This window comes from Haliaeetus leucocephalus, unplaced genomic scaffold, assembly GCF_000737465.1.
Source record: "Haliaeetus leucocephalus isolate CR32 unplaced genomic scaffold, Haliaeetus_leucocephalus-4.0 Scaffold351, whole genome shotgun sequence".
Taxonomy (NCBI): domain Eukaryota; kingdom Metazoa; phylum Chordata; class Aves; order Accipitriformes; family Accipitridae; genus Haliaeetus; species Haliaeetus leucocephalus.
In genome coordinates this window covers 1,853,969-1,879,668 of record NW_010972787.1, presented here as the reverse complement: position 1 = coordinate 1,879,668, position 25,700 = coordinate 1,853,969, and the positions used below count along the sequence as shown (strand labels likewise).

At 37.0% G+C, this 25,700-nt stretch overlaps 1 protein-coding gene across 2 annotated transcripts in view; it reads right to left on the bottom strand.

The window, feature by feature from the left end:
* IFT88 (intraflagellar transport 88) overlaps positions 1 to 18,349 on the bottom strand; it is a 47,219-nt gene extending 28,870 nt beyond the window's left edge. For both annotated transcript variants that reach the window (XM_010572631.1, XM_010572630.1), the window contains exons 1-14: positions 18,232 to 18,349; positions 17,152 to 17,214; positions 16,344 to 16,400; positions 14,608 to 14,661; positions 12,609 to 12,672; positions 12,463 to 12,532; positions 11,349 to 11,439; positions 10,094 to 10,198; positions 9,033 to 9,135; positions 8,251 to 8,365; positions 7,920 to 8,151; positions 6,242 to 6,312; positions 5,699 to 5,785; positions 2,960 to 3,059 (exon numbers count right to left, since the gene is read on the bottom strand). In XM_010572631.1, coding sequence (XP_010570933.1) covers positions 2,960 to 3,059; positions 5,699 to 5,785; positions 6,242 to 6,312; positions 7,920 to 8,151; positions 8,251 to 8,365; positions 9,033 to 9,135; positions 10,094 to 10,198; positions 11,349 to 11,439; positions 12,463 to 12,532; positions 12,609 to 12,672; positions 14,608 to 14,661; positions 16,344 to 16,400; positions 17,152 to 17,214; positions 18,232 to 18,336 — 1,317 coding nt within the window. In that variant the 5' untranslated portion in view covers positions 18,337 to 18,349. The remainder of the gene's footprint in view (positions 1 to 2,959; positions 3,060 to 5,698; positions 5,786 to 6,241; positions 6,313 to 7,919; positions 8,152 to 8,250; positions 8,366 to 9,032; positions 9,136 to 10,093; positions 10,199 to 11,348; positions 11,440 to 12,462; positions 12,533 to 12,608; positions 12,673 to 14,607; positions 14,662 to 16,343; positions 16,401 to 17,151; positions 17,215 to 18,231) is intronic.
* Positions 18,350 to 25,700: the final 7,351 nt, after the last annotated feature.

Sequence of the window (25,700 nt, the reverse complement as noted above, 5' to 3'; positions counted from 1 at the left end):
ATGGCACCTCTGATGATAAAGATTAGAGTGGAAGTAATCCCTTTTTCATGTATAATGGAAAGTTCATATGACTCCAAACTCTGTTCACTTACTGGTACATTATGTTGCAGGTCTCTTGAACAATTTCAGCAATTTTGAGCCCTAGGATGAAAATCCATAGCAATACTCCTTTTGTCCTTGCAAAGTAGAAATGCTCTCACTGTACCATCAGCTAAATTTACATATTTTTAAATATATAAATCCCAACAATAACGATTACTTAGATTCAACAATCAAAACACAGATTGTCCAAATTATTCTTTGTGACATGTTTCCAATGTACCTAAATTATTTGCTTACAGAATTTAAACTTCAAAGCAACTTGCCTGAACCAAGCAGGGTTTGCCAGAGATGTTAAGGAGTTGCATGGCTAACCTGCAGGTTTTTTTTTTTTAATTAATTTTCAAAGATTTCCTTTGAAATTAAGAAAACATTCAAAATATCTAATACACAAAACCCCTTACTAATAAAATACAGTCTAGATATATTATGGTTAATTTCCACCCTGATTTTTTTTTTTGCTAGGACTGTTTTAAAACAACATATTCATTATGATGAGCACGTAGTTAAGCCCGTTATAGTTACAGCAGAAATCTATTTTAGTTCTTTTTTTTGAAACACAATAAAACTTTCAGTCTTGAAACTGAGTATTTAAAAAAGTTTCCATTCTTGTTCTTCAGCCAAAGGTGTGTTGAGCAGGTGGTGAGTTAGTAAGTATATGAACAACAGACAGACAGGATGAATATAAATGGCAGCTGCAGTTTTATTAGAATAAAAAAAAAAAAAAAAGACTCTGCAGTCACCATTCTGCAGTCCAACTCTACTATTAAGTAGTTCCAATGCAGGTTAAAGGTCTTCTATCACATAATCAAAATAAAAAGAGCATCTTCTCCACTTACTCCTAACTTCCAACACCCTTCCCTCTCCCTCCACTAGAGTACTCCACAGAAACATCACCAACAATCTCTGTATCTCATTTTACCTCCAAGAATCGATTTTTTTTTTTTTTTAACATATACTAGATGCTAACTGGAAATCGCAAAAAATTACCATCAAAATAGTAAATTCTTGAGATCATATGACTGTTTACCTACCTGTAACACTCTTGCCCTTCAAAAGCTATCATCAATAAAGCTACTAGATCTGCCCATATTTTCCAAACTCTCAAACTGCTTCCTGATCTCAGAAAAGCTGTCAGTCAGACATGCAGTATAATAAAGGATAACTCTCTTGCTATATCTACAGGGAAGGAGAAGAGGACAGGATGGACAGGAGGAGCAAAAGCTAGTCAGGAAACCAGAAGAGCTTAAATATGAGAAGGAAGAGCAGGCTAAAGTTAAGCACATGGCCCTGTGTGCATCTTTCCAAGCTATAGGAAGGTGAAGGACTTTAGAAGATGACAAAGGTATTCAGCTTCAGCTGTAATTTTGCTGTATATGATCTCTCATACTTCTTGCCACTTGTGCAAACCGAGGGGGTTGCTATATTCCTTTTTATTCAGCATTCCTATGATTGCATGTACCAAACAGTGCATGTTACAAGGAAATTGAGCAAATCCTGTCAGATATCTGAGCTTCTCTTTGTTCAGATGAACCTGTTTTTCAACTGCTCATGTTTCAAACCAAGCCTTTTTTCATAGGCAAAGAAAATATCACTTGACAATTTTGATGAAAATGTGGCATTATAAATTGTCCCATAACCTATAAAAATTTGAGTAAGAGCAAAAAAATGCATTTCTCTTAAATAAAACATTGTAAGAAAGCTGTACATTCACTTAGATAATACCAAAAACTTAAACGTGGTAATTTGTGGTATTAATTTATACAACTACATTGGCAACTTATATGCATAGAAAAGGAAAGCTACAGTTAACAGCCTGCTGTACTTATTAGCAAGAGATTGGTGACGATTTTTAACATGAAGGCAGTTCAGCATAAAATTCATTGGCAGAAATTTGTCTAACTAGTGACCAGATGGCCAGTTGCAGAAAGAGATCTTACCTACATAAACATACATAAATAATTTCAACATAGCCAAAAGTTACTTCACATGTATATTTAAAAATATAACATAACAATGAAAAGGGAACATGTAATAATATGCATGATAAAAACTGTAAAATCACAAAGATTTTGGTAGATCTGTCTTCTGAACTTCTGCCAGTTAATGAATTTTGAGCAATGAGCTATACTTTTACTTGGAAGTACCAATAACATATCTTTTCTACGACCTTCCTCATTTGCTAATATACACCATGGCTTAAACTGCTATATCACCTTTGCTGTCATGGTGATTCATCCTAGTCCTCTGTGCCCTCCAGGGGGGCAATCTTTTATAAGAGACGCAGAAATGTCCAGGCTCCCGAGCAGATGCTTAATTTAATTCCAGTTTGTATTTCAATGGAAGGCTGACTAAAGTTCAAGGTCAGATGATAGTATTTTAGGGAATGCTGTAGTACATAGGCAACAGTGAGAATGCCATAACATAAAACACAATGATACATATGAAGTGCATCTGCATATATTTTGGTACTATAGTCAACCTGAGAGAAAGATTCAACTCATACTAATGAAAACACCTCCATGTTGATTAGCAACATGCTTTCTAGACTCTAGAGACTGTACTGACTACCGTTCCTTTAACTGTAATGACAGCTTGAACACCCAGTGAGGATAACTAAATTTAGGTGTCTTTATTTTGAAGTGAACTGCATTCACTGTAACTTCTGTGGCAGAAATTTCATTTAGATAAAACTCATCTCTTGACAGTGTTGTTATAAAGCTATGTTACTGAGCAACATCAATATAATTATTATGTTTGTATAAATCATTCTTTCCCTTGCTGAAAAATATGCTGTGGCTGAGAAAGTTATCTTTGCCAATACAGTATTAAAAAGTAGTAATGTGAAAAGTTACTCTACCTGGTTAAAATCCTGCTGCCTCAAGTAAGTAGTGGCTTTATTTATTTCCAGGTCATTGGCTAACTCTACATAGTGGGAAGCTTTTACTACTTCAACACACCTGCAACAGAAAGCAAGCCATAAAGATAAACAAAATCCATCTGTGCAAATGCCACTTTAAGTTATATAATTTTGCAGACAATTTGTTTTCCAAAATGAATTGTTCTTTCTTTACAGAGGCAAAGAGCACTTTGATTAAAAGTATTTGAAAAAAACATTTTATTCCCATAACCTACCTGAATAATACTATCTCTGCTCTAATTTTTTTTTTGTCAGCTGCCTAAATATCATGTTATTTTCCATCACTGAGTGATACTTGATGTCAGATATGGACTAAGATAATTTTTCAAACCATTTTCTTTGGAAATGTTCTATCAGTTGATTTTTCAAACCTGATCTCCTGTTGCATATACTACCAAACCCATAAACCAGCTTAATGAACAAAGCCAGAGACTGCAGACTGTGTCCCTGAGCTTTGTAAAAATAATAAAGTCATAATAATAAACCTCTTTCTGATCATCCCTGAGCTACTTTTGGTGTAGGGTCTTCTGCAAAATGAGGGCATAACAGAACACAGCAGACAGTTCAGATGTTCATTCACAGACACCATCTTCCAGGTTTGATGTCGTGTACTTTAAAATTGCCTAATCATTTGAAGCAAGACCTTTGTTTACTGTATGAATATACTGTTCTCTCAAACTGTTTGGAGTTAAGTGCACTAAATGAACAACTTTGCGGGATGCTTCTTTAATCCCTTCCACTTTTTTTTTTTTTAAAGTGGTGGAAATCCTCTTTCTTTTCTTCTAATAGTTGGCTAATTTGCCAACAAAAGTTTAATTTAACAAACTGCCTGCTGCTATAATTGGGTTGGCACATGGACAGTATCTATACAAAGTATACAAATGCCTTTTGATGTTTTGAAGAAAAATTATATTGAAAAACCCAGCAATTTCTGCAAAGACATCTGTAATAAAAGAAAGGTCAGAAAACAGTTTTCAACTGTTACTGTTAACATTTTTTAACTATAAAATGCAATGAGATCTAACTATCCAACTGCTCCTTATGGAATATGAAAGAATAGTCCCAAGATTGTCACATTTTAAGTAAAAAGTTATGAATCCAAAGATTATTTGTCCCCACTTTATTTCTGTAAATAAAATTAAACTGATTAAAAGCACATTTAATACTCAGAGGACTCATAACAAAGTGTAGTATTTGGAAAACCGAGCTCAAACTGCTGGTTAAACTTCTTCACTAGGCTTGAATAACTCAGCCTAGAAGAATAGAGTAAATCTGTTCTGATATACATAAAACAATCTCACACATGTCAATAGAAGTTGTTTAATTAGCCAGAACAGATAAGAGTGTTCTACTTCATGACATGTACTTTGTGGAAAGCACTAAGGAAACTGAATATCTGCCAGCCTTTTCCAGTTTTCTTGAACAAAAAACAAGACACAAAGCAAACAAATCTGACTTACTCATGTTAACAACTTATAAAGCAGCAAGCCAATTTTCACAAGACATACTGTCTAAGTTCTGATAAATCAGAATGGCAAAAGTAGGGAAGTTACAAGACTATAATGATTATTAAACCATCAAACACCACCTTGTGGACTCTAGCAGACTAAACATGTCTGTGTGAGAGAGTATTTCATGTTAGTATAAACAGTTTTATTAGTAAATTATAATTATACGACCTGCAAAACTTGAAAATACTCCTAACTGGCCAAAACAAACAAACAAACAAAAAAAAACAGGTAAAGGAAAATTCTCTTTGCGCATCAAACTTCCTTCACTTTCCAAACACTGAACATATCTGTTAGTAATGTTGTGGCTGCAGATACCCAATATTCATCTGCGTGCATGTTATTTTCCAATAAAGTTATTAAAAATACTAAAAACATCAAAGTACGTCCTTATAGTAGAAAACTAAAAACTAGTTAAAAATACATCTTGAAAAGTTATACTAATCACTTTTATACTGTCCTTATAGGAAGTGTGTCTATTTTATTTTGGTTTAAAGAGAAAAGTATTCTGCTGTAGAAAATACCACAGAAAGCAAAAGCTAAGCTGTAAATTGAAAAATAAAGTGGATACAAAAGTCAAAATGGTAAACTCTATCAGCAGCCTATCACTGTATAAACTTGTATAAATGTTTAAGAAACAGTAGATTTAAGTTCACACTTATAAACGTTAAGTTTATAAATGAAATGCAAATAAACCTTCTAATAATAATTAGATTCCAGTATTTCATATTATGACTCTATGGAGTAATGTAAAACTTCTTAGGCACTCCAAGTCTTCATTATGCTGTCTTCAAACTTACAGTAAAGAGTAGTGATCATTGCCTTCTGTGTAGCATTTGTCTATCGAGACTTTCAAAAGTTCTTGAATTTTCAAATTCAATTGAACTTTAAGAAGCTCTTTTTGTGCTAATACAGAACAGTTCAAAATGTATAATTAGCAGTTGAATTTCAATGATACAATGAAATTAGTTTTTAATACAGAATAGACTCTAATGTTTTGTTTTGTTTTTCTCCAGAGCATTATGGAAGCAAACTGAAAATAGCATGGATGCTATGTTTGAGATGGGCAACAGACTGTTTCCCAGGCTGTTTGTTTGTGAATCTGATTTCATAAGCAATACAAGAGACTGGCATATAATTTAGACAAAAAGAAGCTCCATTTGACTCTTACCAGTCATAACCCACTGCAAAAGATGTCTCAATTACTGGTGCAATGAGTTTAGCAGCTGTCATGATGTATTCCTCTGCCATGGATTTCCTAAGGAAAAAAAAAACAACACAAAAACCAACACACAAACATGTCACCATTTCAAAAACATGTATACAAAAAATAACCAAATCTTGTTCTTGCTTCTTCCTGCACTCAGAACAACCTCAGAAGTCAATCTAACCAGTCCCCTGCTACCGCTACTGCCCTGTACCTTGATAAAGCTCTCAGTTTTTTCTGTTTTCCTTTCACTGCACACAATAGTTGTGTTTTTAAAAAAACCCAATGCTGCAAATTTTAAGCAGTGTAACCTACAGCATTTGGGGTAGATATTCTACTTTAGTGCAGTACACTAAATTGAGTGGTCCAATCGGTTCTTCCTTTCCTTCCTAAGAATTATGAGGGCACTTTTATAAAAAGAGCTGTGGACACATGAGAAGACTGATAATACTTTCAGGAGCTAAAATCCATGGCACACAGTCAAGAAAGAATAGACTCCACCATTACCTCTCACGTTCTATTTGTCTTAAGCTGTCATTTTTAATGGCTTCAATCAGTAGATTTGTATGTGGATCATCCTGGAGGGGGACAAAACAACTGCAAATTATGCCAGTATACATGCATTTTAATTATTTTAAAGACAGTATGACTGTAAACATAAATTCATGTAAATTACATAGTCTATAATGTCAGTTATTTACTTTTCACATTTCAAAATGCTAGCTTCAGTTTAATTTTCTATCCACAAAATCTGAAATTTGGCATTACAACTACTTTAATTCAGTGTTTTTGCTCATGTATGTGGTCATAGCTCACATCAGGGTTGTTAATAGATGTAGTTAATGTCACAGACTGGGAAGGCTGCAAATCACAGTGAGAATACTCACATGCTTAAAAATAAGAGCATGCTTAAGCATTTGCTGAACTGCAGTGGTATTCAGCAGATGAGGACTTGTGCTGCCTTCTCAATACAGTAACTCACATGATCATCTTGTGGTTTGTATCACACATCTCTGTTAGTTCCAAAAGAACTAATGCAGGTATGCTGGGTAGCCACCCCTTCCTCATTTATTGGGGATAGATCATAGATTTATACAAAATAAAGACCAGAAGGAAACTTTGGGATCTTTTCTCTGACCTCTTCATAACAAAATACAGAACTTGGAATGTCTCTTAAAACTATAGCTTGCCTATCCTTAGAACTTCTCCAGTCTAAAGCTTTTCTTCCAATGAATGATCTTACATATTCTTCAATTAATTCAAGTGTTTAATGACCCTTACTGTTACATAATTTCTCATATGAGAAATTATATATATATCAATTATATATAAAAAGATATACAAGAAATTAAATAGATATGTATCAATAAATATATATATGCTTCATATATTAAATTTTATTTGCTTATGCTAGGACAATAGGAAGCAACAGCTATTCTTAAGCTGCAAAGTTTGAAGACTAATTATATCTTTGATCTTTAGGACTGAAAATGGAAGCTTTGCATCACTGAAAAAAAAGATTGCTAAGAGATTATAAAGGGCTTGCTTTGATCTTTCTATAGAGGACCTTTCTAAGAGGGACCCTAAACCTATTAATTACTTTTTCCTGTCTTTAACATCATGAGCTGCTAGTTTCATGGTACAAAGGAAGTCCAGTTTCCAACAAAGTCTAATAAACTAAAATAAGCTTCTATAAACTTTACTAAAATTTTCTTCTGTAAAATAGCACTACAGTATTACAAGTTTTGTTAGCACTCATTTGAGATAACTTGCATTAACTCACTCACTGCCTTGCTCCCTTTATTTTAGCCTCTAAATATTTCATTAAAATTTTACATGAATAAAGGAGGTAAAGCAGTAAGTGAGCTATGTAAGTCAGCCCAGATGAATTCCAACAAAATCATTATGAAGACAATCATATGGTGTGGATTTTATTTACATCATATCTTTTGAGAAAAAAAGGATTTGAAACATTCTTAATGTTATTTTATACTTCTGAGCAGTACCGTCACACTAAGTTCATGCTGGTAAAAAAAAAAGTTATTTTAGATACATAAATAGACATGGATTTACATATTCAGTGCAGTCCAAGCGTTCAATGTCTCTCCCCCTTTCTCCCGATTTACCATATAAAGACACAGTTTAATTTGTTCAAACATACACAGTTTATTTTGTTCAAACTTACATTTGGTGAAATGTATTTGTCATCATAATCCACTTCCAAGGGAACTGCAATCAGTTTTTGGAAGGCTTTTTTCATTTGCTCACGATTTCCAACAGCAAAATAACATAAGATCAAGTTGAAGCCTGCCTTGAGGTTTGGGGACATGCTCATTATATGTTCAAATGAAGAAATGGCATCAAAATATTGGCCAGTTTTAATAAATGCAACTCCAATATTTTGCATTATTTTAATCCTAAGTAAAGAAATGAGGATTAGGTTATATTTTTAACCATCAAAGCATACTGTATCCAAAACATGTATTTCAGAACCATGGCTACTAGTAGAAACTCACCTCATCTCTTTGTGGGCACTAGGAATCTGGTCTAGAGCCATACGGTAGAATTTGATAGCTTTGGAATAGTTCCGTTGTTTTAAATATATATTTCCCATATTCACCTTCAGTCTACCTATCAAAAGAAGTCAATGAGTTACAGCCTTTTAAAGCATAGTTACAGCATTTTTTAATTGTTTCAAAGTGACAGAGTAGGAAAAACTTCCTAATGAATTTGTCATCATTACAGGGTACCAGTGTCCCTTTAAGAAGAACTGCACAGAACAGCATTCTGTGAATTTTCACCCAGAAGGAGATGAAGTGGTAATGAAACCTAGAAAAGAACTATCATGTAAGATGTATTCTGATTTTGATTGTGAATTGAGGGATGAGGTAGCGATTATTTATGGTGCTCTTCAGGAAGACAGCTGCAAATAAGCATCTCTGACAAAAGTGCACTGTAGGAGTCTCAAAGATGTGCAAAATACTAAAAAAAGCTTTCAGAAGGGGAAAGCAGAGTCAAAAGAGAAAAAACTAGTATTAGAGCAGACAACATAGTGTGTGCAGCATGAGAAAAATATGTATTTGGCTTCATGTTTAGCTTAGCCTATGGAAAGAAAAGACTTCACAAGTTGGAGAGCCAAACCACATTAAGTTATACCAAGTCAGAAATTATGAGTATCTGTCATCCACACTGACTGGCAGACAGGAAGGCTGAGATTTCTGAGTCAATACCATGCAGATGACATTCTCATTTTGAATGCCTGACTACCAATTTTAATCCACTCTGGAGCGTACCCTACCTCCATTGCTGAACATCTTATTCTTCACTATAACTTGGTAAGTGTTCAGTGCTTCAGCGTACATTTCATTAGCAGCATACTGACCAGCCAGATTGAAAAGAACCTATAGACAAATGGAATTATAGGTACAAGAAAATACGTTGTTCTCCCAACAGTAATAAACTATTATAATAGATAATTTAAAATATAATTTTACCTTGGAAGTATTGTTTTTACCAGTTCTAAGCTTCCCATCTTTAATGCTCCTTTGTTCTTGTACATTGACATAGAGAAAACAAGTTTCAAGTCTACTTATTCTACGTAATTTATTTTTGTACTTAAGTAACTACCATTAAAAAGTCATGCTAAGTGGGCCTTAGACCTAAACAAACACAATGTCATAATGCAAGGTTATTAAAAAACATTCACACAAGATGATTCTCAGAAAGTGTCTGTAATTTATGACTCCCAAAATATGGAAAACGGTCCTACTACCTGTGGTCACTACTCAATTTATAAAGAGAGAATTCTTCCAAACTGCTGTTTCAAAACAGAAGTTCTGTTGGTGTCAGGTAAAATACTTCCACGTTTTTTTCCCCAGCTTTACTCTGAACTTACTCTGAACTTCACCATAAAATAAATTACTAGGTCTGCCTAATTCAGTGTATTCATTGTTAATAATTTTCTCTACAGCAGTACCTGGAGTACAACTTGAAATTCCCCTTAAGTATTTTTATGCATGTTGTATCCTTTTTTTAAAAAAAGTCTACTATTAATTTGAAAACCATAATGTAAATCTAGACACCTGCTTTAAGATTAATGATTTAGGAATATTGCAAGGGAATAGACGCAATGATACACATGGATCTTTGCAATCCAATGTTAAGTTTTAACTTAACTTTAAAGTGCTTAACTTGCACTTTATCTTCATAAACTTCCCCCACCCCCAAACATAGACCATATATGATTTGGTACACTGCTACGAGCATTACAACACACACACACTCAGCAAACACTGAAATGTCTCTTTAGGAGGCTTTTTACCAACACTTTGGATTCATTGAAGATTTCTAAGCACTTACTGAGTAAGTGAGGTCTAAGTTGATGTTTTCTGCAGTAGCAATTTGTTCACGTTGTCTCACCAATACTCTTTCCTTTCTTCCAGCCTCTTTTGCTTTTTCCAGAGCCTTAAATAAAAACCTAAAATTTAGCAATGCCTTGAATCTTACTAACCCAAGACAGCAAAAATACACTCAAAACAAGTATGAAAAGAATATACTCATGTCCATTTTCTTTAAATGCACAGACTGTACCCAATGGCTGAAAAGTAGCAATATAACCCACAGATAGGTGTTAATTAGCAATAAGGAGACATACAGTTGTCTAACTCTGCTTAGCTGTATAATTTTAGAGAAGTATAGTCACACACATACATATGCCATAATCACCAGATTATGGTGACCGTAGAAGAGTATTCTACCTGTTTTAATCATAGAAAGTGCACATAAAATTAAAAAAAAAAAAAAAAAAGTGTTTAGGCTTGGCATGTTTCCTTAGTTGCAGAATCCAAGTGCAGGAACACGTTGGAAGGAAGAAAGCAAAGGCAGTAAGTAAACACGCGTGCTACGCAAATGTATGCTGCACATAGCACCTTGATTGATTCTGGATGCTGGTAAATTGCTTCCCTTTTTTATCTATCCACAACTGGCATTTCACATGTACATTCACAATTTGAGTAACTACAAAATTATTATTTTATCCAATGATAATCTTCTGCAGATTGCTGTCAAGACCCTTCATACAAGTAATGCTGCAGGTCTACAAGTGCCATTAGCAGTCCTGTATGCCTCTGCAAGGGTGCAATGATTAAAAAAGTAATGGCTAGCACTCAAGGTAGCTATTTGGCAGCTAGTGGCAAAGGGAGTACTTCTCAAGATATAGCTTGGTTCTTAGTCCTTATGATAGAAGGCAAATCTAACTTGGCTGGTTTATAGACAATGAGTTAGCAACTTTGATGACTTCTGCAGGAAAATGGATATTCTGCTGGACTTGTCAGAAACTAACATAACATCCTAGAGGACCCTCTGAATGGTCTGGTACAATCTACATAAGAAGGGAGTTTTTGTAACACTGAAATCTTAACAAATACATACACAAGAAATACAGCTTCTATCTTTTTAATAATACAAGGTATCGCTGGACTAGAATAGTCACAGCAAAGTTAGAATTAAGATGATTTTAATAATTTGAAGTGTTTGAACCCAAGCCAGTTTGAAACATCTACACAAATTGTTCTTCACATAATAGCAGAAGTGAAGTGAAATCCAGAAAAATTACCAATTTCAAGTCTCCACAACTGTTAGCAATGCAGCTTTCTTCAACCAGTTCATTCACTTTTTTTTCCAACTGCCTAATCTTCTCTTCTGAACTAAAACAAAAATAACAATAAACAGATTAACACTAGTAATGTAACTGCAAACATTAAGCTTTTACACGGGATAGTTGCAATAAAACAACACAGTGATGTATCACATATCACAACTAACTGGTTTTCCCAAAGAAAATATAATGTGAAACTATGGCCAGAGAAGATCCTCCAGAGACACTATATTCACACTTTCAATTTGAGAACAGAGACCTAAGAAAACATAAATCTTCTTATGAGAGCAAGACAGACATGCAAATTTCACGGACCCAATTTGTTATGGAGAAGTAACGACAGAATAAACAGATGGGCTAGTAAAACTTCCAAATCAAACACCTAGTGAAATGAAATATTGTATTAAAAGCAATTAATCGAACCTTTGTTTGCATAGATAACTTTAAAGTATAGCTTGCAAATGCAGATTTTAATAAACAGCTGTTATTTACCTAGATTTTTTCCTCAGTTAAATAACCAAACGTTTCAGTAGGATTCCTTATTCCTATATAGCTATATTTGAGGAATACAACTTTTGTATCAAAAAGCTCAATGACTTGTTCTCTCAGTTGAACTCCCCAACATTCACAGCAGCCTGCAAAACTTTCACAACCTCAGTTTTACCTCAAGTGCTTAGGTCAGAGTGAACAGTGAAGGTCAGCAGGCAAAATCCCCCCAAGTTCTTCCCAGAGAGCTGCATGAATGGTGGTGTTCCTTGCTTGTCACACACTCTTCCATAATCCTCCACAATTCTATATAAGTATCACAGCATTTGTGTGGCAACAACTACGTCCAGGCTGCTGAGCTACAGTTGGAATCAGAAATCACTGAAATCAGATGTTCCTGAAAGTCAGTGCAACTGCTCTGGTAAGTTAGCTAACCACATGCATAAATGTATGTGGCATTATTCCACAAAGTTAAGAGTTTGGCCCCTCAAGGTTTTGTTACTGCCTGGATGTTTTTAAACTCTACCCATGGTTGGTTTTTTGGTGCTGTTAATACTGAAATAATTTAATGCAAAACTAAACAAACCTGTCTGAATTTTTCATTTCCAGAGGTGGAGCAGGACCTCTTGCTTGGCCAAGAGGATCAAATGAAGAACCTGCAAAATTAACAGAGTACTGAAAATTGTAAAATAACATCTCGCTCTGGCAGCTGATGATTACTACAAACCATACCTCTCATAGCTGCCTTAGTGTAACCTGCAGCATGCACTGCTGTCATTGGTCGAGCAACCCCATCCTTAAATAAAAAGGAAGACATATTAAAATAATCTTCCTAAAGAATAGATTGTGGACAGTATGGACATCAGTTACATACGACAAAACCTTTAAATACAAAAATCAGTTGTTACCACCTCAGTAAACTGAATATTTTTTAAAATATTTTCTCAAAAAAATTTTTTCTCAAATATTATATATCATGTAGTACAGGATTGTTCAGCCTTGAGAAAAGAAGGCTTAGAGGAAACCTTATCACCATGTTCCAGTATTTAAAGGGTGGCTACAGAGAAGATGGAGACTCCCTTTCTATAAGTAGTCACATGGAAAAGACGAGGGGTAATGGGTACCAGTTACTCCTGGGGAGATTCCGATTGGACACAGGAGGAAAATTTTTCACAATGGGAACAATCACCCATTGGAATAATCTCCCCAGGGAAGTGGTGGATTCTTCAACATTGGACACTTTTAAGATTCAGGTGGACAGGGTGCTGGGCCATCTCGTCTAGACCATGCTTTTGCCAAGAAAGGTTGGACCAGATGATCCTTGATGTCCCTTCTAACCTGGTATTCAATGATTCTATAATAACTGCCTACAAAGTAGAGGAGCAAACACCATTGGGAAACTGTAACTGACACAAAGGAACACTTTCTACTTTGTGTAAATTTTATATATATTAAGAATACTTAATTTCAAACATCTTTTATTTTTAGAAAATTCTTAAAAATTGTTCATCTTGAGATCTGTAATGTACTCTAGCTTACTATCACACTGTTTCAGAGCTCAGTTGCTTTTTAAATTTTTATTGACAATAAAGAGAATCCTATGAGATTATGGATCAGAATGTTTTATCTAAACTTTATCTAAACCAAGAGAGGCACAAACAAACTACAATTTTTTTGTATTTTTAACTTATTACCAGACAATGCCTCCCAACACAAGAATCTCTGACCCCACCCCGTGCCAGCTTATTAAACTTTCTTGTCAGAACACTGTCTGCACTAATAAACCTTAATGGCCTTGACCAGACTCACCTGAGGCCTCCAGTCATACACCGTACCCATGGGTCCAGGAGCTTTATTTAAGCTCAACCCTGGTCCCTCAGCCCCTGCTTGAGCTTTGTTGGAGGACTACTGGTTTCCAAATCAGCCACAGCTATGCTTAGCCACAGGTTCCCTTGATCCAGATTTCAACCTGTGGACTGACCTCCTGGATTGATCTTAGCCTTGCCTTGTCTCTATAGACCTGGCCAGTGATTATTGGTCCTAACCCTGGCTATGCATCGGCCTTTTGGCTTGACCTTGGACCTGCCTCATCACCATGATATTGCCTTATGTTCTGGACTTTTGGTTGGACGTGGCCACCATTTCTGGGTGGATCCTAGTTGCCTTGCTCAGGTATCGTGGGACTGGGTCCTGGCTGGTGAGGCCCCTGCACTGCTGGCCATGCGATTTCCCTCTAGGCTCCTGGCTTGCCTTCCCGAAGGGAGTAGCCCTACTCTTGATGCTTCCTGATAATTCCTGTTTCTCACCTGGGCTGACACAGAAGAATATAGTGGCTATAGATACATTGAACATTAAGCCAATATACTTAAGGGCAGTGATGGGAAAGTCATTGGTAAATTGTAGCAGATTCTTATTAGTCTGTAAGTACATAAGAGAAACATGAAAACCAGAATCTAACTTTCTCCTATTTCAATGGAAAATTATTCTTTGCGTGTCAATAAGTGTTAAAAAGCACTACACTGGTACTGCTTCCAACCCTGTGCTCAAACAAAATACTCATCACAACCCTCATGCTTTCTGATAGTAGTATTTTCAAAAAAGGACAAATTAAAACAGTGTAATAATTTGTATTATTTCAATGAACTGTTAAATATTTGTATCAAACCCAAACACTTATCAGAAAACTTCAGTGTTCCAAATCAATATAAAGTGTAAATATTGAAACTTTTACCTGTATAGCTCCTGTCATTGGTCTTCCCATAGATGAAGTTAAAGTTGCCTTTGACTACAAAAATAAGTAAATTGTTTGAAACTAGCACTCACAAAGCATTAGAAGCCTGTAAAGGCTATGCACAGTCTTCTCAACACTGAGTTTTAATAGTTGATCTCTCACATAAGTTCATAGCAAAATTCCCATTTGTGTTATTCGTATGCAATATACTTCCAGTGCCTGGCAGACTTAATGATGTTGAACATTTCAGCACGAATTCACAATATTGTTTTTTATGTATTTGGACATTTCTGTCAGACCTTTTAAAAAAACAATACATAGAAATTTATCTGAGGTGGTAGTACTTTCCATTGTGAAATTACTACCTTTAATTTCCACAAGATACTTCAGTAAAATTCCAAGTACAGCTGATCAGAGATTAATATAGGGACAGATTTTAAGGTATACTTTCATGAACATTTATTTTACAATAAATACAGATATACTTTGAAACTGCCAATGGATATCTTTTCCATTAGTTGACATGCTGCATGCTGTCCTTCTGTAGTAGTGTTAAAAATGTAAAGAAATAAATGTGAAATATTTAATAGTAAGTGCTAAAGTTTGCTACAGATATACAATACAAACAGACAAAAATAAAGGGTTTCAGGCCATGAAAAAGTATTCCCCTAATTCCCACTCAGAGGCCTATGTTTAACTATTTTACCCACTATCCACCACTCATTGTGGCTGTTTTTCATTTTTTCTGCTAAGGCTGAATCTAAATCAACAAGGACTGTAGTGCAGAAGCAGCAAATCTGCAGAGTGAAACAGGTAGTACTGTGGACTGGACAAAGCTTTGGAGGTTTCTAGCTCTACTAATGCAGATAAACATTTCAGTCTTTATTATCCTTAAGAAATGCCTTTTTGTGCACTCCTTTAACAAGACAGCTTTTCCTGTCACAGTGTGGTACTACACTAAACATCTGCAAATACAACTGCTAATAAAAAGCAGTCTCAAAAGGAATATATGCAAAGCAGGTAACAGAAGGTTCAGAGTAAAGGATGTATTTCAATGTCTTATAATGGAATTTAGGCGTTCTTGAAATTGCTACCCAGCTAAGTTGCGTAAGAGATCTAAAGGAATGTGATCTCCCTTCTTTATTTGTCATAAAACTTACAGGAACTTTATATTTAAGAGCACTGTCATTTCAAATTTGACTGAGACAGGCTAACGGGTTGAAAATTTATTGGGATGAGGGGACAGTGGATGTATCACTAGTGCATAACTTCTGTTTCCATAGAAAACCAGGTTAAAGTGTTAGTTATTTAAGAGTTACAATGGGTTAAGTATACCAAAGAATATAACCAACTTTCTCTGATTAAACTAGACATGATTTGAAAGCCTGTATTTTTCCAAGACTGAATTTCACCTTAACTTTCAGAAAACTTTCTGAGCCCAAATAACAAGCCATGCAGTTCCCTCTGAAAAAACCCCAGGTTAATAGCTTGGAATCTACTGCGTTATGCAGCATGGAAGTTATTTGCAGTATGGTTTGGGAGAAAAAGAAAAAAAAGAGGAAAAAAAAAATCAGTAACCATGACTTGACCAAGTGCAGCGTTGTGATCTAATTAAAATTAACGAATACATGTAGTTCACTGGAAGGAAATACTCAGATAAAAAGAGCTCACTTTGTGCAAGGGATTAATGGTAAATACTTCATTTTCATTAAGAATACAACAGAACAAAAACATACGCCAATTCCAGTAGCTAAAGGTCTTGAAGCTGATGTACCAGGAATTTTGGCTGTCACCTGGGTGAAAAAACAACCAACCAAAAAAAAACCAACAAAAAACATCCCCACCAATTAACAACCATATGTATTATTTATCATTCTTTCTATATAGTTTCTGTAGTGAATTCATAGAAATAACGCTCCAATTGTTATAGAAACGATTCTCCTTGTAGAAGCAGATTATTCTGGCAAATAAGTAACATAGACAGTTTCAGCTCTTCTTTAGATACATAGTATGCACTTCTAAAGTGCAGGTGCCAACTTTATATTTAGTTTTGAAAACTGATATAAGATTAAGTCACAGCTAAATGAAAGTAAGAAAATTAATGTAAATTACATGAATTTACAGAGAAAAGAATGATCAGAACAATAACACAGTTTTCTAAGTCCCACTATCTAGTATGTATCTCAACCTTGTAATTACATGCCAGAGCGAGTAATTCTATGTGTAGAATATTAAACAAAGTCCTTTCAGAATATATCATTTTGCTCTTTAACACAGTTTTATCTCATTTTATCAAACAAGGATAGACATTTTCAACTAAAGTTCCTTGTTTGCTCTAGCTTAACTACAGAACTTAATGGACCTTGTGCTCTGCTAATATTTTTCTTATTTTTCATATAAATAAATAAAGGCTGTATCTTCATGTTAGTAGTAGACAAAAAAAGACTAAGACATTCCCAAGATAAGTTTGTACCAGTGCTAAAACCAGAGCTAGGGCTTTAGAGAAGGTCTACACTATTGCAATGTAGTTTAAAAGGTACTCACAGAGGGTCTTCTACCATGACTTGTTCTTGCTGCCTGTTGAAAAGCTATATCATTTTCTAAATCCTAGAAAAGATAAAATAAATATATCAACCCTTTTAAAACCACAACACCCAAAGCCACAACTCCAGAACCTTATGACTACTAAAAGCAGATAGGTAAAAAAAGCCCCAGTTCTTCCAAAAATACTTGACTTGAAGATAACTGAATGACAGGTTTTACTGACAATAAATAATGATTATATTATTTGGTCTGTCTTTTTTGGTATTTTAGATTAGGAAATGTAAAAACTCATTATTCTCTGAAAAATAAAAACACATTGAGGAAGCAGAGCTTTAGTGATAAAATGTAACATGAAATTTTATTTCTGTCCAAAAGCTTACTACTAGCACTATTTCAAAATTTTTAACATTAATGCCTGTCATGCCAATGCATTAAGATATCTCATGTCTCTGGGGTCACGCTGCAACTCCCATGAATTTGTCATTGGAATTTCACACGAGATGCCAAGTCTTGCAACACCGGCCCTGCTTTGAGCAGGGTAGTGGGTTTGCACCAAATGACCCCCTACTGTTCCAATTCCGCTACAGCAGCAGTTACCAGAAAGTGGTCTGCAGGGTCACCGTAAGTCATCCCAGATGCTCTACCGATTGCACTGAGGCCTGCAGGACTCCACTCTACTGTTATGTCCTTCAGCTGCAGCACAGTAAGAGATCAATGACCTATTGACCAATAAGCAGCCTCTTTTGTCAGAAAACTTGCTGCTGCACACTGGGAAACACCACATTGAATGTGTGTGAATGTGAATATGGCTTTCAAATAACTAGGATTTTATACTTAATAAATTCTAACCATTAAAGCATATTAGATCTGCTGAGATGCACACAAGTATTTTGTTGGAATAGAAAAATATCAAAAAAAAAACTATTCAAGAAGGTCTCGGTGAAACTTTACATATTTCTGGCTAAATAAAGAAAAATTCACTTCAAAGCAGTAGTACACTTGTGCATTACTGTACCACATGTTCTTATCTTGTACTTAGAAGCTAAAATCCTATGTGTGGGAAACAGCAAAAATTTTTACCTCTGTGTCAAACGTGGGATTATAATCATTGTAGCCAGAATAAAGATCATCTTCATCAGCCTCAGGAGCCAGATGCACATTTTGCATCATTTTCCTGTGAAACATTTAACATTCCAAATATTATCTTGGTGGTTTTATATAAATCTTTAAAAATGTAAAATAGAATTAGTAATAAGGTTTACAAGTTCAAATGAGCTCCAGTTTAATTTTAGTTTTTAATTGCTGTCTTTGAAATTAAAAATAAGCTATGATTAGTCATAAAAACTAGGGTTCACCTATAAACAATATTTAAATGGCACCATTTCACAGAATTGTATTTTGTTAGGTATTTATACCACTGTCATGAAAATTGTTTTAAAGATATTTATCATTAAAACTAAATTATCATAACAAGTAACTGTATTACTTTTAGAATGGTATCTTTACATTCGATTTAAGATAACTCTCTCATATTCTAAAGTTTGGGTTTTTTTATTAGGCCAAACCATAGCAGTCAGTCTAATGAAAGATATCTCTTCTAGATTCAAATATCCCTTCCTTCCTTCACCAGCTCCTTCACAGCTATTCTCTATACGCAACATTCTTCATATAATTTTGCCATTTCAATTCAAGTGGTTTTTAAAACATAGAATTAAAGCAGCTTAGGTTCCAATGTCTTCCTTCACAAATACTTTAGTGTCTAACACAGCATCCACCCTGTGGTCTTCCCTCACTGATACGGCTCCCTCTCTTTGCCTGGCTACCTATTTCCTTAACAGTCTTAAGAAGGCAACATTTTACTTCAGCTATAATAGGAAATACATGCGCTTTAGCACGGAAGCCTCAGCCAGGACGAACCGGCCCGCACCCCACCGAGGGCCGGTTCCTCTCCACCGGCGGATTCCCCCCCGCCCCCGCTGCCTCCCACTTGGCGGGGCCCTCCTCTAAGCCGTACGCCGAATCGCCCGAAGCCGAATCTCTCCTTTTTGCGGCTTTCCTCCCTCAGCGCCCGAAGCGGGGGGCGGCGGCGACGTCCCCCAGAGCGGGTCCGCCTTCTCGAGGGCGGCGGGAAGGCACCGCCGCCCCGCACCCAGCGCACGGCGGCGGGGCCGCGCTGCCGGGCAGAGCTGCCAACGCCCCCTTCCCCACCCCGACAGGGCGCACACAGCCTGCTCTCCGGTCGCCCGCTGCCCCTGCCCCGAGCGCGGCAGAGGCCGCCGGGCCCGGCCCGACCCGGGCCGCGTTGCTAAGGGGGACGCCGGCGGACGCGGTCCCCTAATGCACCGCGCCGGGCTGGTAAGGGAGGAGAGCGCGGCTGGGGCCGGGGCGCGCTGGACCGGCGCATGCGCAGAGCCGCCGCCGAAGCCTTTGCCCCTGTGCGGGCGTCGCATGCCGTGAAGGGACGTTCCCGCGGCAAATGGCGGCGCCAGGAGGGGGCCTGTGCTGCTCGCAAGGTTTATCCCCTCGGCTGCGAGAGCTGCCGGGTCGCCCGCCGCCCCTCTGCTTCTTACTCAGGCCGTCCTTGGGGCGGCTTCGCGCCGGAGTAGTTTTTGACTCTGTTTACCGGCTTGGGCGTGCTTAGTCTTGGGGTTAAAAATAAGAAAGCCGACCCTCATCTCGTTTCTGCAAATTAAACAGCAAGAAAATTCAGTTCTCCAAAATGTGTAACTGCAGGGAGGAACCCACACAAATTCAAAGATATCCATGACCATCTTTTAGATGGGAAACTACTGCTCTGAACTCTTCCGGACAGACTTTTCAAGTGGATTAATGTTGATCACTGAGCTAGAGCTAAATGCGAACTAAATTTGACTTCTTGCTTGTTCTAGGACTCGCTCTGAATTGATGCTGCAAACATTTAAACATACACTTAATTTCCTGAGTTGGGTTATGCATATTTCCAAGATGGGAGCCTGTGTGCTAAGGAATAAAAGGTGTGTCATATAATGGATGTACAAACAAATTTTGTTTCCCCCTACACTTTCCTCATCTTCTGGAACAGGAACGCAAAACCTCTGTGAAGGATGGTGCTCTCGTCAGACTGCCCACTTTTAGTCCACAGGATAAGGAAAACATAAGCGGAAACAAGATCTGTTGTCTGCTAGACATTGCTTTGCTGTGTGCAACTAAAAGTCTGTGACATGGATAATATTTATCAACTTTAAAGGGAAAATTATTACGATAAATGATTTAGTGTTTCCAAAACATTAAATAGAGAGCAATTAGAATTCAGAATGGGGGAAAAATTCTAGACTTCTTCATAATGGGGAATTTAGTATTACAGGATCATAGAATAATTCAGGCTGGAAGGGACCTCAGGACATCTCTCCCATCCTTATACCTAGTTTAAATTTCTTTTGTGTCTCTTCCCAAAAGTAAAGCCAACCTGCTGTCATTTTATGGTGGAAATCAGTATTATATGCTATAGATTTGCTATCGTGAGAGAAAAGCAAATCTGCTACGGTAAAGCATGTGACTTCTTGCATAGCTGTCAAACCTTGTGCTTGAGCACGCGTCCCGTACCTGAGAGTACCCCAGAGCATGTTTCTTGAGCTCCAGGCTATTGCTGGCCCATGCCCTCTGGAGTGTGGTAGGGCTCCACCGGCAGGCATGGATCTCAGGCAGCAGCTGGCACCTCTGGGCAGAGACCTACCTCATCGCAGTCACCGCTCGCTCTCAGAGTGCACCATTTTTTCCAGTGAGCTGAGAAATCTGCTGTCAAAACTGAAAGTTTCAATAAAAAAGTCAGTAAAGCTTCCCATCTGCCATAGTCTGTGAAACTAAATAAAAAACTAAAGGCGTTAATGTCTTAGGAAAAGATGATTCCTACTGCCATTTTTACTGCTTTCTCTGTGTTGGTATTTTGGAAACCCTGACAAGTGTCAGCTGATTTACCCACAGCTGATTTGCCACATGGGAAAGTTCCCCATGCCTAAATGGGAAACAGCATAGAGCAGGGATCTCTGAACATGCCTACGGTATTTTTGAGAGAGAAGACATTTTATGAGGCCAATTGTAACCTACCCCTACTGCCTTATGCTAACGGCATAAGAAAGCTGCAGAGATGGTATACAGTGAGTGCACTGTCAGTCAGAACACCCCTTTTATGGTCAGGGTTTGTGAGCATTATGCAACATCAGGGCTTTCTGCTGCTCACCTTCTTTCAGCCTCAAAGTCCTTTCTGAAGAGATAAGGTACAGGGGATATGAGTGAAAGGTCTTTCTACTCCAGCTCCCAACAAGAGAAACAAAGATAACGTAAAGAAGTATTAAGACATTATCACTTCTTGCATTAACCTGTTCACGTTCCATGGATGAACCACTTTCACATAGAAACTTCAGACTTGAGACCTTTGGATATGAGAATTTTATACCTGAAGTTTCTGGAATACAAGTATTTTGCAGAATAACAGACTTCAGCTAGGAAAAATTTTCAGGTGACTTACTTGCCACAAATGATGAACTTCAGCACCAGAAATATATAAACATTTCCAGCCCCCCTTTTCTGCTTGTGACTCCTCATACATAATTGAGCTTATGGTAGGTATTTAGATTTTTCTGATTGTTCCTGGACACATTCATATGTATCCAAGCAGCAGGTACATTCTGTGGCAAGAGCCCTAGCTCTGCTACCCGGCTTGTCTATATCGGGCACCTGGGCATACTGGTGCCCAGCATATTCTGATGTTTCAGCCCAATTATCTAGGACAGTGGAAAGAAGGCACTGTGATAGGGAGGCAGTGCACCTATCTTGTAAATGAAATGGTGCCAAGGCACCACTGGAATCTGACCATGTTCATAATATCAAACTTTCTTACCCTCCAAAATTGGGTGTATACATTCAGACCAGCTATTGGAAGTGGTCCCTGGCCTGTATGGTCCCTGGCCATACTGGGAATTGTGTCTGGTCTGTGTTACAGCCTTGATACTCTGGGCTCATTTATCTCATCAACAGATACAAACTGCATGTCACTTTCCTCTGTTATCAAGTGTATGAACAGTATGGGTGCTAGAATCTTTATATATCAGCTCATTATTTCTGTGCTGTTAAAAACACCTCTATAGCACTTTTTAACATAAGTTCTTCCAGTTAATGTTTCCTAACATAGAAACAGGTAAGTTAAAGAAGCCTTTTGTCTCTTGTAGGAGATTAAGAAATGAATTTTATATTTGTGATCTCTGAGTTGGTGTGCATAAACATATATAAATTACATTAAGAGAATTCAAGTTAGAAAATAAAGTTTCTAGAGCTCTTGATGCAATGATAAGTACAAGGATCAGAATGTTTTCAGGGTTAGGTTCTTAATGAGGAATTAATTAGGTAAAAAATATAGCATTATATTGAAAGTTTTTAAAAGACCTATTTCAGAACAGATCTAAAGGCAGAAAATACTCAGTATCGTTCTGCTCTAAACATCAATTTACTATATAGTTTGTATTTAGTAAAGCAAGTAAATCAATTTACATACAATTTGAAAACAAACAAAATGAATGGAAGAACCTCACTATGAATAATACATGTTATGAATAATGTATATGTTGTAGTTTGGGTTTAAAAGACATTTGCAACAGGAAAATTATCTTGTTAACAGGTATTTTTACTATTAAAGGATATAAATCCATCTAGTTTTGCTGAATCATGTTTGTGTAATATCTATTTTACTACTATTTACTTTCTGATTCCTGCAAATAGCTTCCTTAAGAATCAGCATTTTAGCAATATTGGCAGTGTTTGCATCAGACCATTTGCACTGTGAAAGACCACCTAAATTAACTGCATGATCTACTAGCTATAATTAAAATTATAGTTTTAATTGTAGCATAATCTTAATATAATTACTAGTTATAATTGCATTATGCAAACCATTAGTTAGAACTCTACAGAATAGGAATAAAGTTATTAAATTAAAGCTATCATATTTAGGCATTATGTTTTCTGAACCATTAGGATCACAGTAGCAATGTACCATAGTCCATTACAAAAGAAATGTACTTTCTGGTTGCTCTGGTGAGCAAGTAACGTATTAAACCGATCTAATACTTAACAAATGTGAACTATGCCTCTGTTTTCATCCCATGCCAAAAGCTCAGGTTAGGACACTCTGTATTTTAGAAGCATGCAATTCCTTTATTTTCTGCAAGGGGGAATTCACATCTCCTTCATAGTCCACCTCCCTGTGGCTCACAGTTAAAGCTAGTTATTTCCCCTTGTTTATTACATGACTCTTTTATACTGTCCTACTCCTCCCCTACAGTAAACCCACCTCCTTTCTCCAGCCAGTAGCAGATTTCAGCTCCTCACATGGGGAAGAAGGGGAGCATGCTCAATACAAAGAGACTAAAAACATGGAGGGATCAACTCTGCAGCTCCCAACACAAGTCAAGTCTGCTCCTACTGCTGTCGGATTTAGAAGAAAGAATATATGTGCTGGTGAGTGCATATTTGCTCCACTTGGGCCTCTCCTGCTGCCAGTACAAGCCCTACTTTTCCTTCTCTAGTGGATCCCAGGACCTTTCACCATATTATTGGTTATAGGTTTTTGATGTTTCTGGGCTGAGGTTCCCATCTAGGTTGCAGAAGAGGCAGGAGAATCACTGTCCCTTATTCGTACTTATTCGTGCAAGTACTGGGCCTAACAATTCTTAGCTATTACACAAACATGAAACTTGGCTCTTTTTTTTCAAACCCTATTTTCTTCCCTTGACTTACACTTCTGAGAATTTAATTCTTTATATTTTTCTTTCTTCTTGCAAACTTCTCCCTTCACTTTTGATCTATTCAGTTTGGACTCAGCAGTGTGTCTGGTCACCACAAACAATGGGGAATATGGCAGCTGTCATACCCTAATCAAATAACTAATGCAGATCTATGTGGCTTTGTCACTAATATATGGATGATACTATAGTTCAGATTTCATTGCCACAGACCTCGTTTTGTTCACCAACAGAACTTAAAGGCCCTGTAATTGCTATTATCACAACTGTGATTGGCTTTCAGACCCCTATAGTAACACCTCCTGAACAGTTGTAATTTGATTCTCCTGAATCCATTTGTCTATCTGTAATGTGTTTTCTCTCTAACAGTGTATTACTTAACACAACTTAAGATATAAATACACATCTTAGGAGGTCAAAGAATATTGAAATAACTGATAAGTACTTCCAAATGGGAACAATGGTGACCTTGTTCTGAAAACCATGTTTCCAAAGCCCAGGATACATTCGTTTTATGTTCTAGGAACTTGATTTTTTTCTTTGAAGTAAAAACTTGAGTACGCATTGGTTGCTTCAGTTACACTTTGGCTAGGCAAAGGTCTTTGTAACACGTGCCAAGTCATGCCATTTTGAATTAGTCTTCAAAGGAGCAAAATTGGTACTTGCTACAATCATAAACCAATGCTTTCTACACCAGCCTATGCAGGCTGTGAGCCGCAGAACTGGCACGGCCAGACGTCCCCCATGCTGCTGTCCCGCTTCCTTAAATTTTTCTGTGGCCCCATTATGGCCACTTTGCTCCACCTGCATGTTGCAGCTACTGGCAGGTCTCTGGGTACATGGGTGGTGGTAAGGTCAGGAAGTCACAGAGGTCCTAGTTTGGTTTTCCACCTGCTGTCCGTTGAGTGGTCTTAGTGAAGCCTTTAGGAATTTGTACTTTTGAGATCTCTGTCTCCTTGTTGAATGTGGTTGGAATTAGCAAAGGGCTAGTGAGGGGGATGGATGGACAAAGTGATTATGTAGGTCTTCTATTTTATTTTTTTCTTGGAAACTAGAAGAAATTATAGCTAAACAAAGGTTCACTGAACTTTGTCAGTAACTATGAAACATTTATTCTGGGAATGAAATGTATTAATTTTCAACTTAATTTTTTCAAAACGCCAGAAACACAAGAAAACTTGCAAGTATTTCTAAGCTATGTTAAGAGTACAGTAATATCATCTTTGATAACAAGTAAGCATTTAAAATGCTAACTTTTGTTTTTTTTTCAGGAATACCCAGTATGATTATAGAGCAATCTGCAGATGAGTAGGAACTATACAGAATTGGAAAAAATGAGTAATGCCACATGACAACAGGAACAGTAGACATTGTAGAACAGCTTAAAGAATTACGTTGACATTGTAATGTCACATTTTTGCACAATTTTTAAAAGTTTTCGTATGAAAACCAAGGACAGCAAAAATATATTTTCAATTCAGAAGAAAGTCTTTTTAACAATACTAAGGCCTTGCTTAATGTGAAAAAAGTATGGAATTCGTTTCAAATTTGAACTTTACTTTGGAATTCATTTGTGCCCTTGTCAAAAAATAGAGAGCAGCGGGGTTCAACGCATTCTAGTACCGTCTCTGGCCAAAGCGCGATGGGGTCTTTGCGTCTCCAAAGGTGGCTGTGAATCCCAAGGCCCAGACCCTCACAAGTGTTTCGGTTTCATTGGGAGCTCACCTGGGGGCACCCGGACACCTTCCATTACACGGCCATAGGGGTCCACCCTTT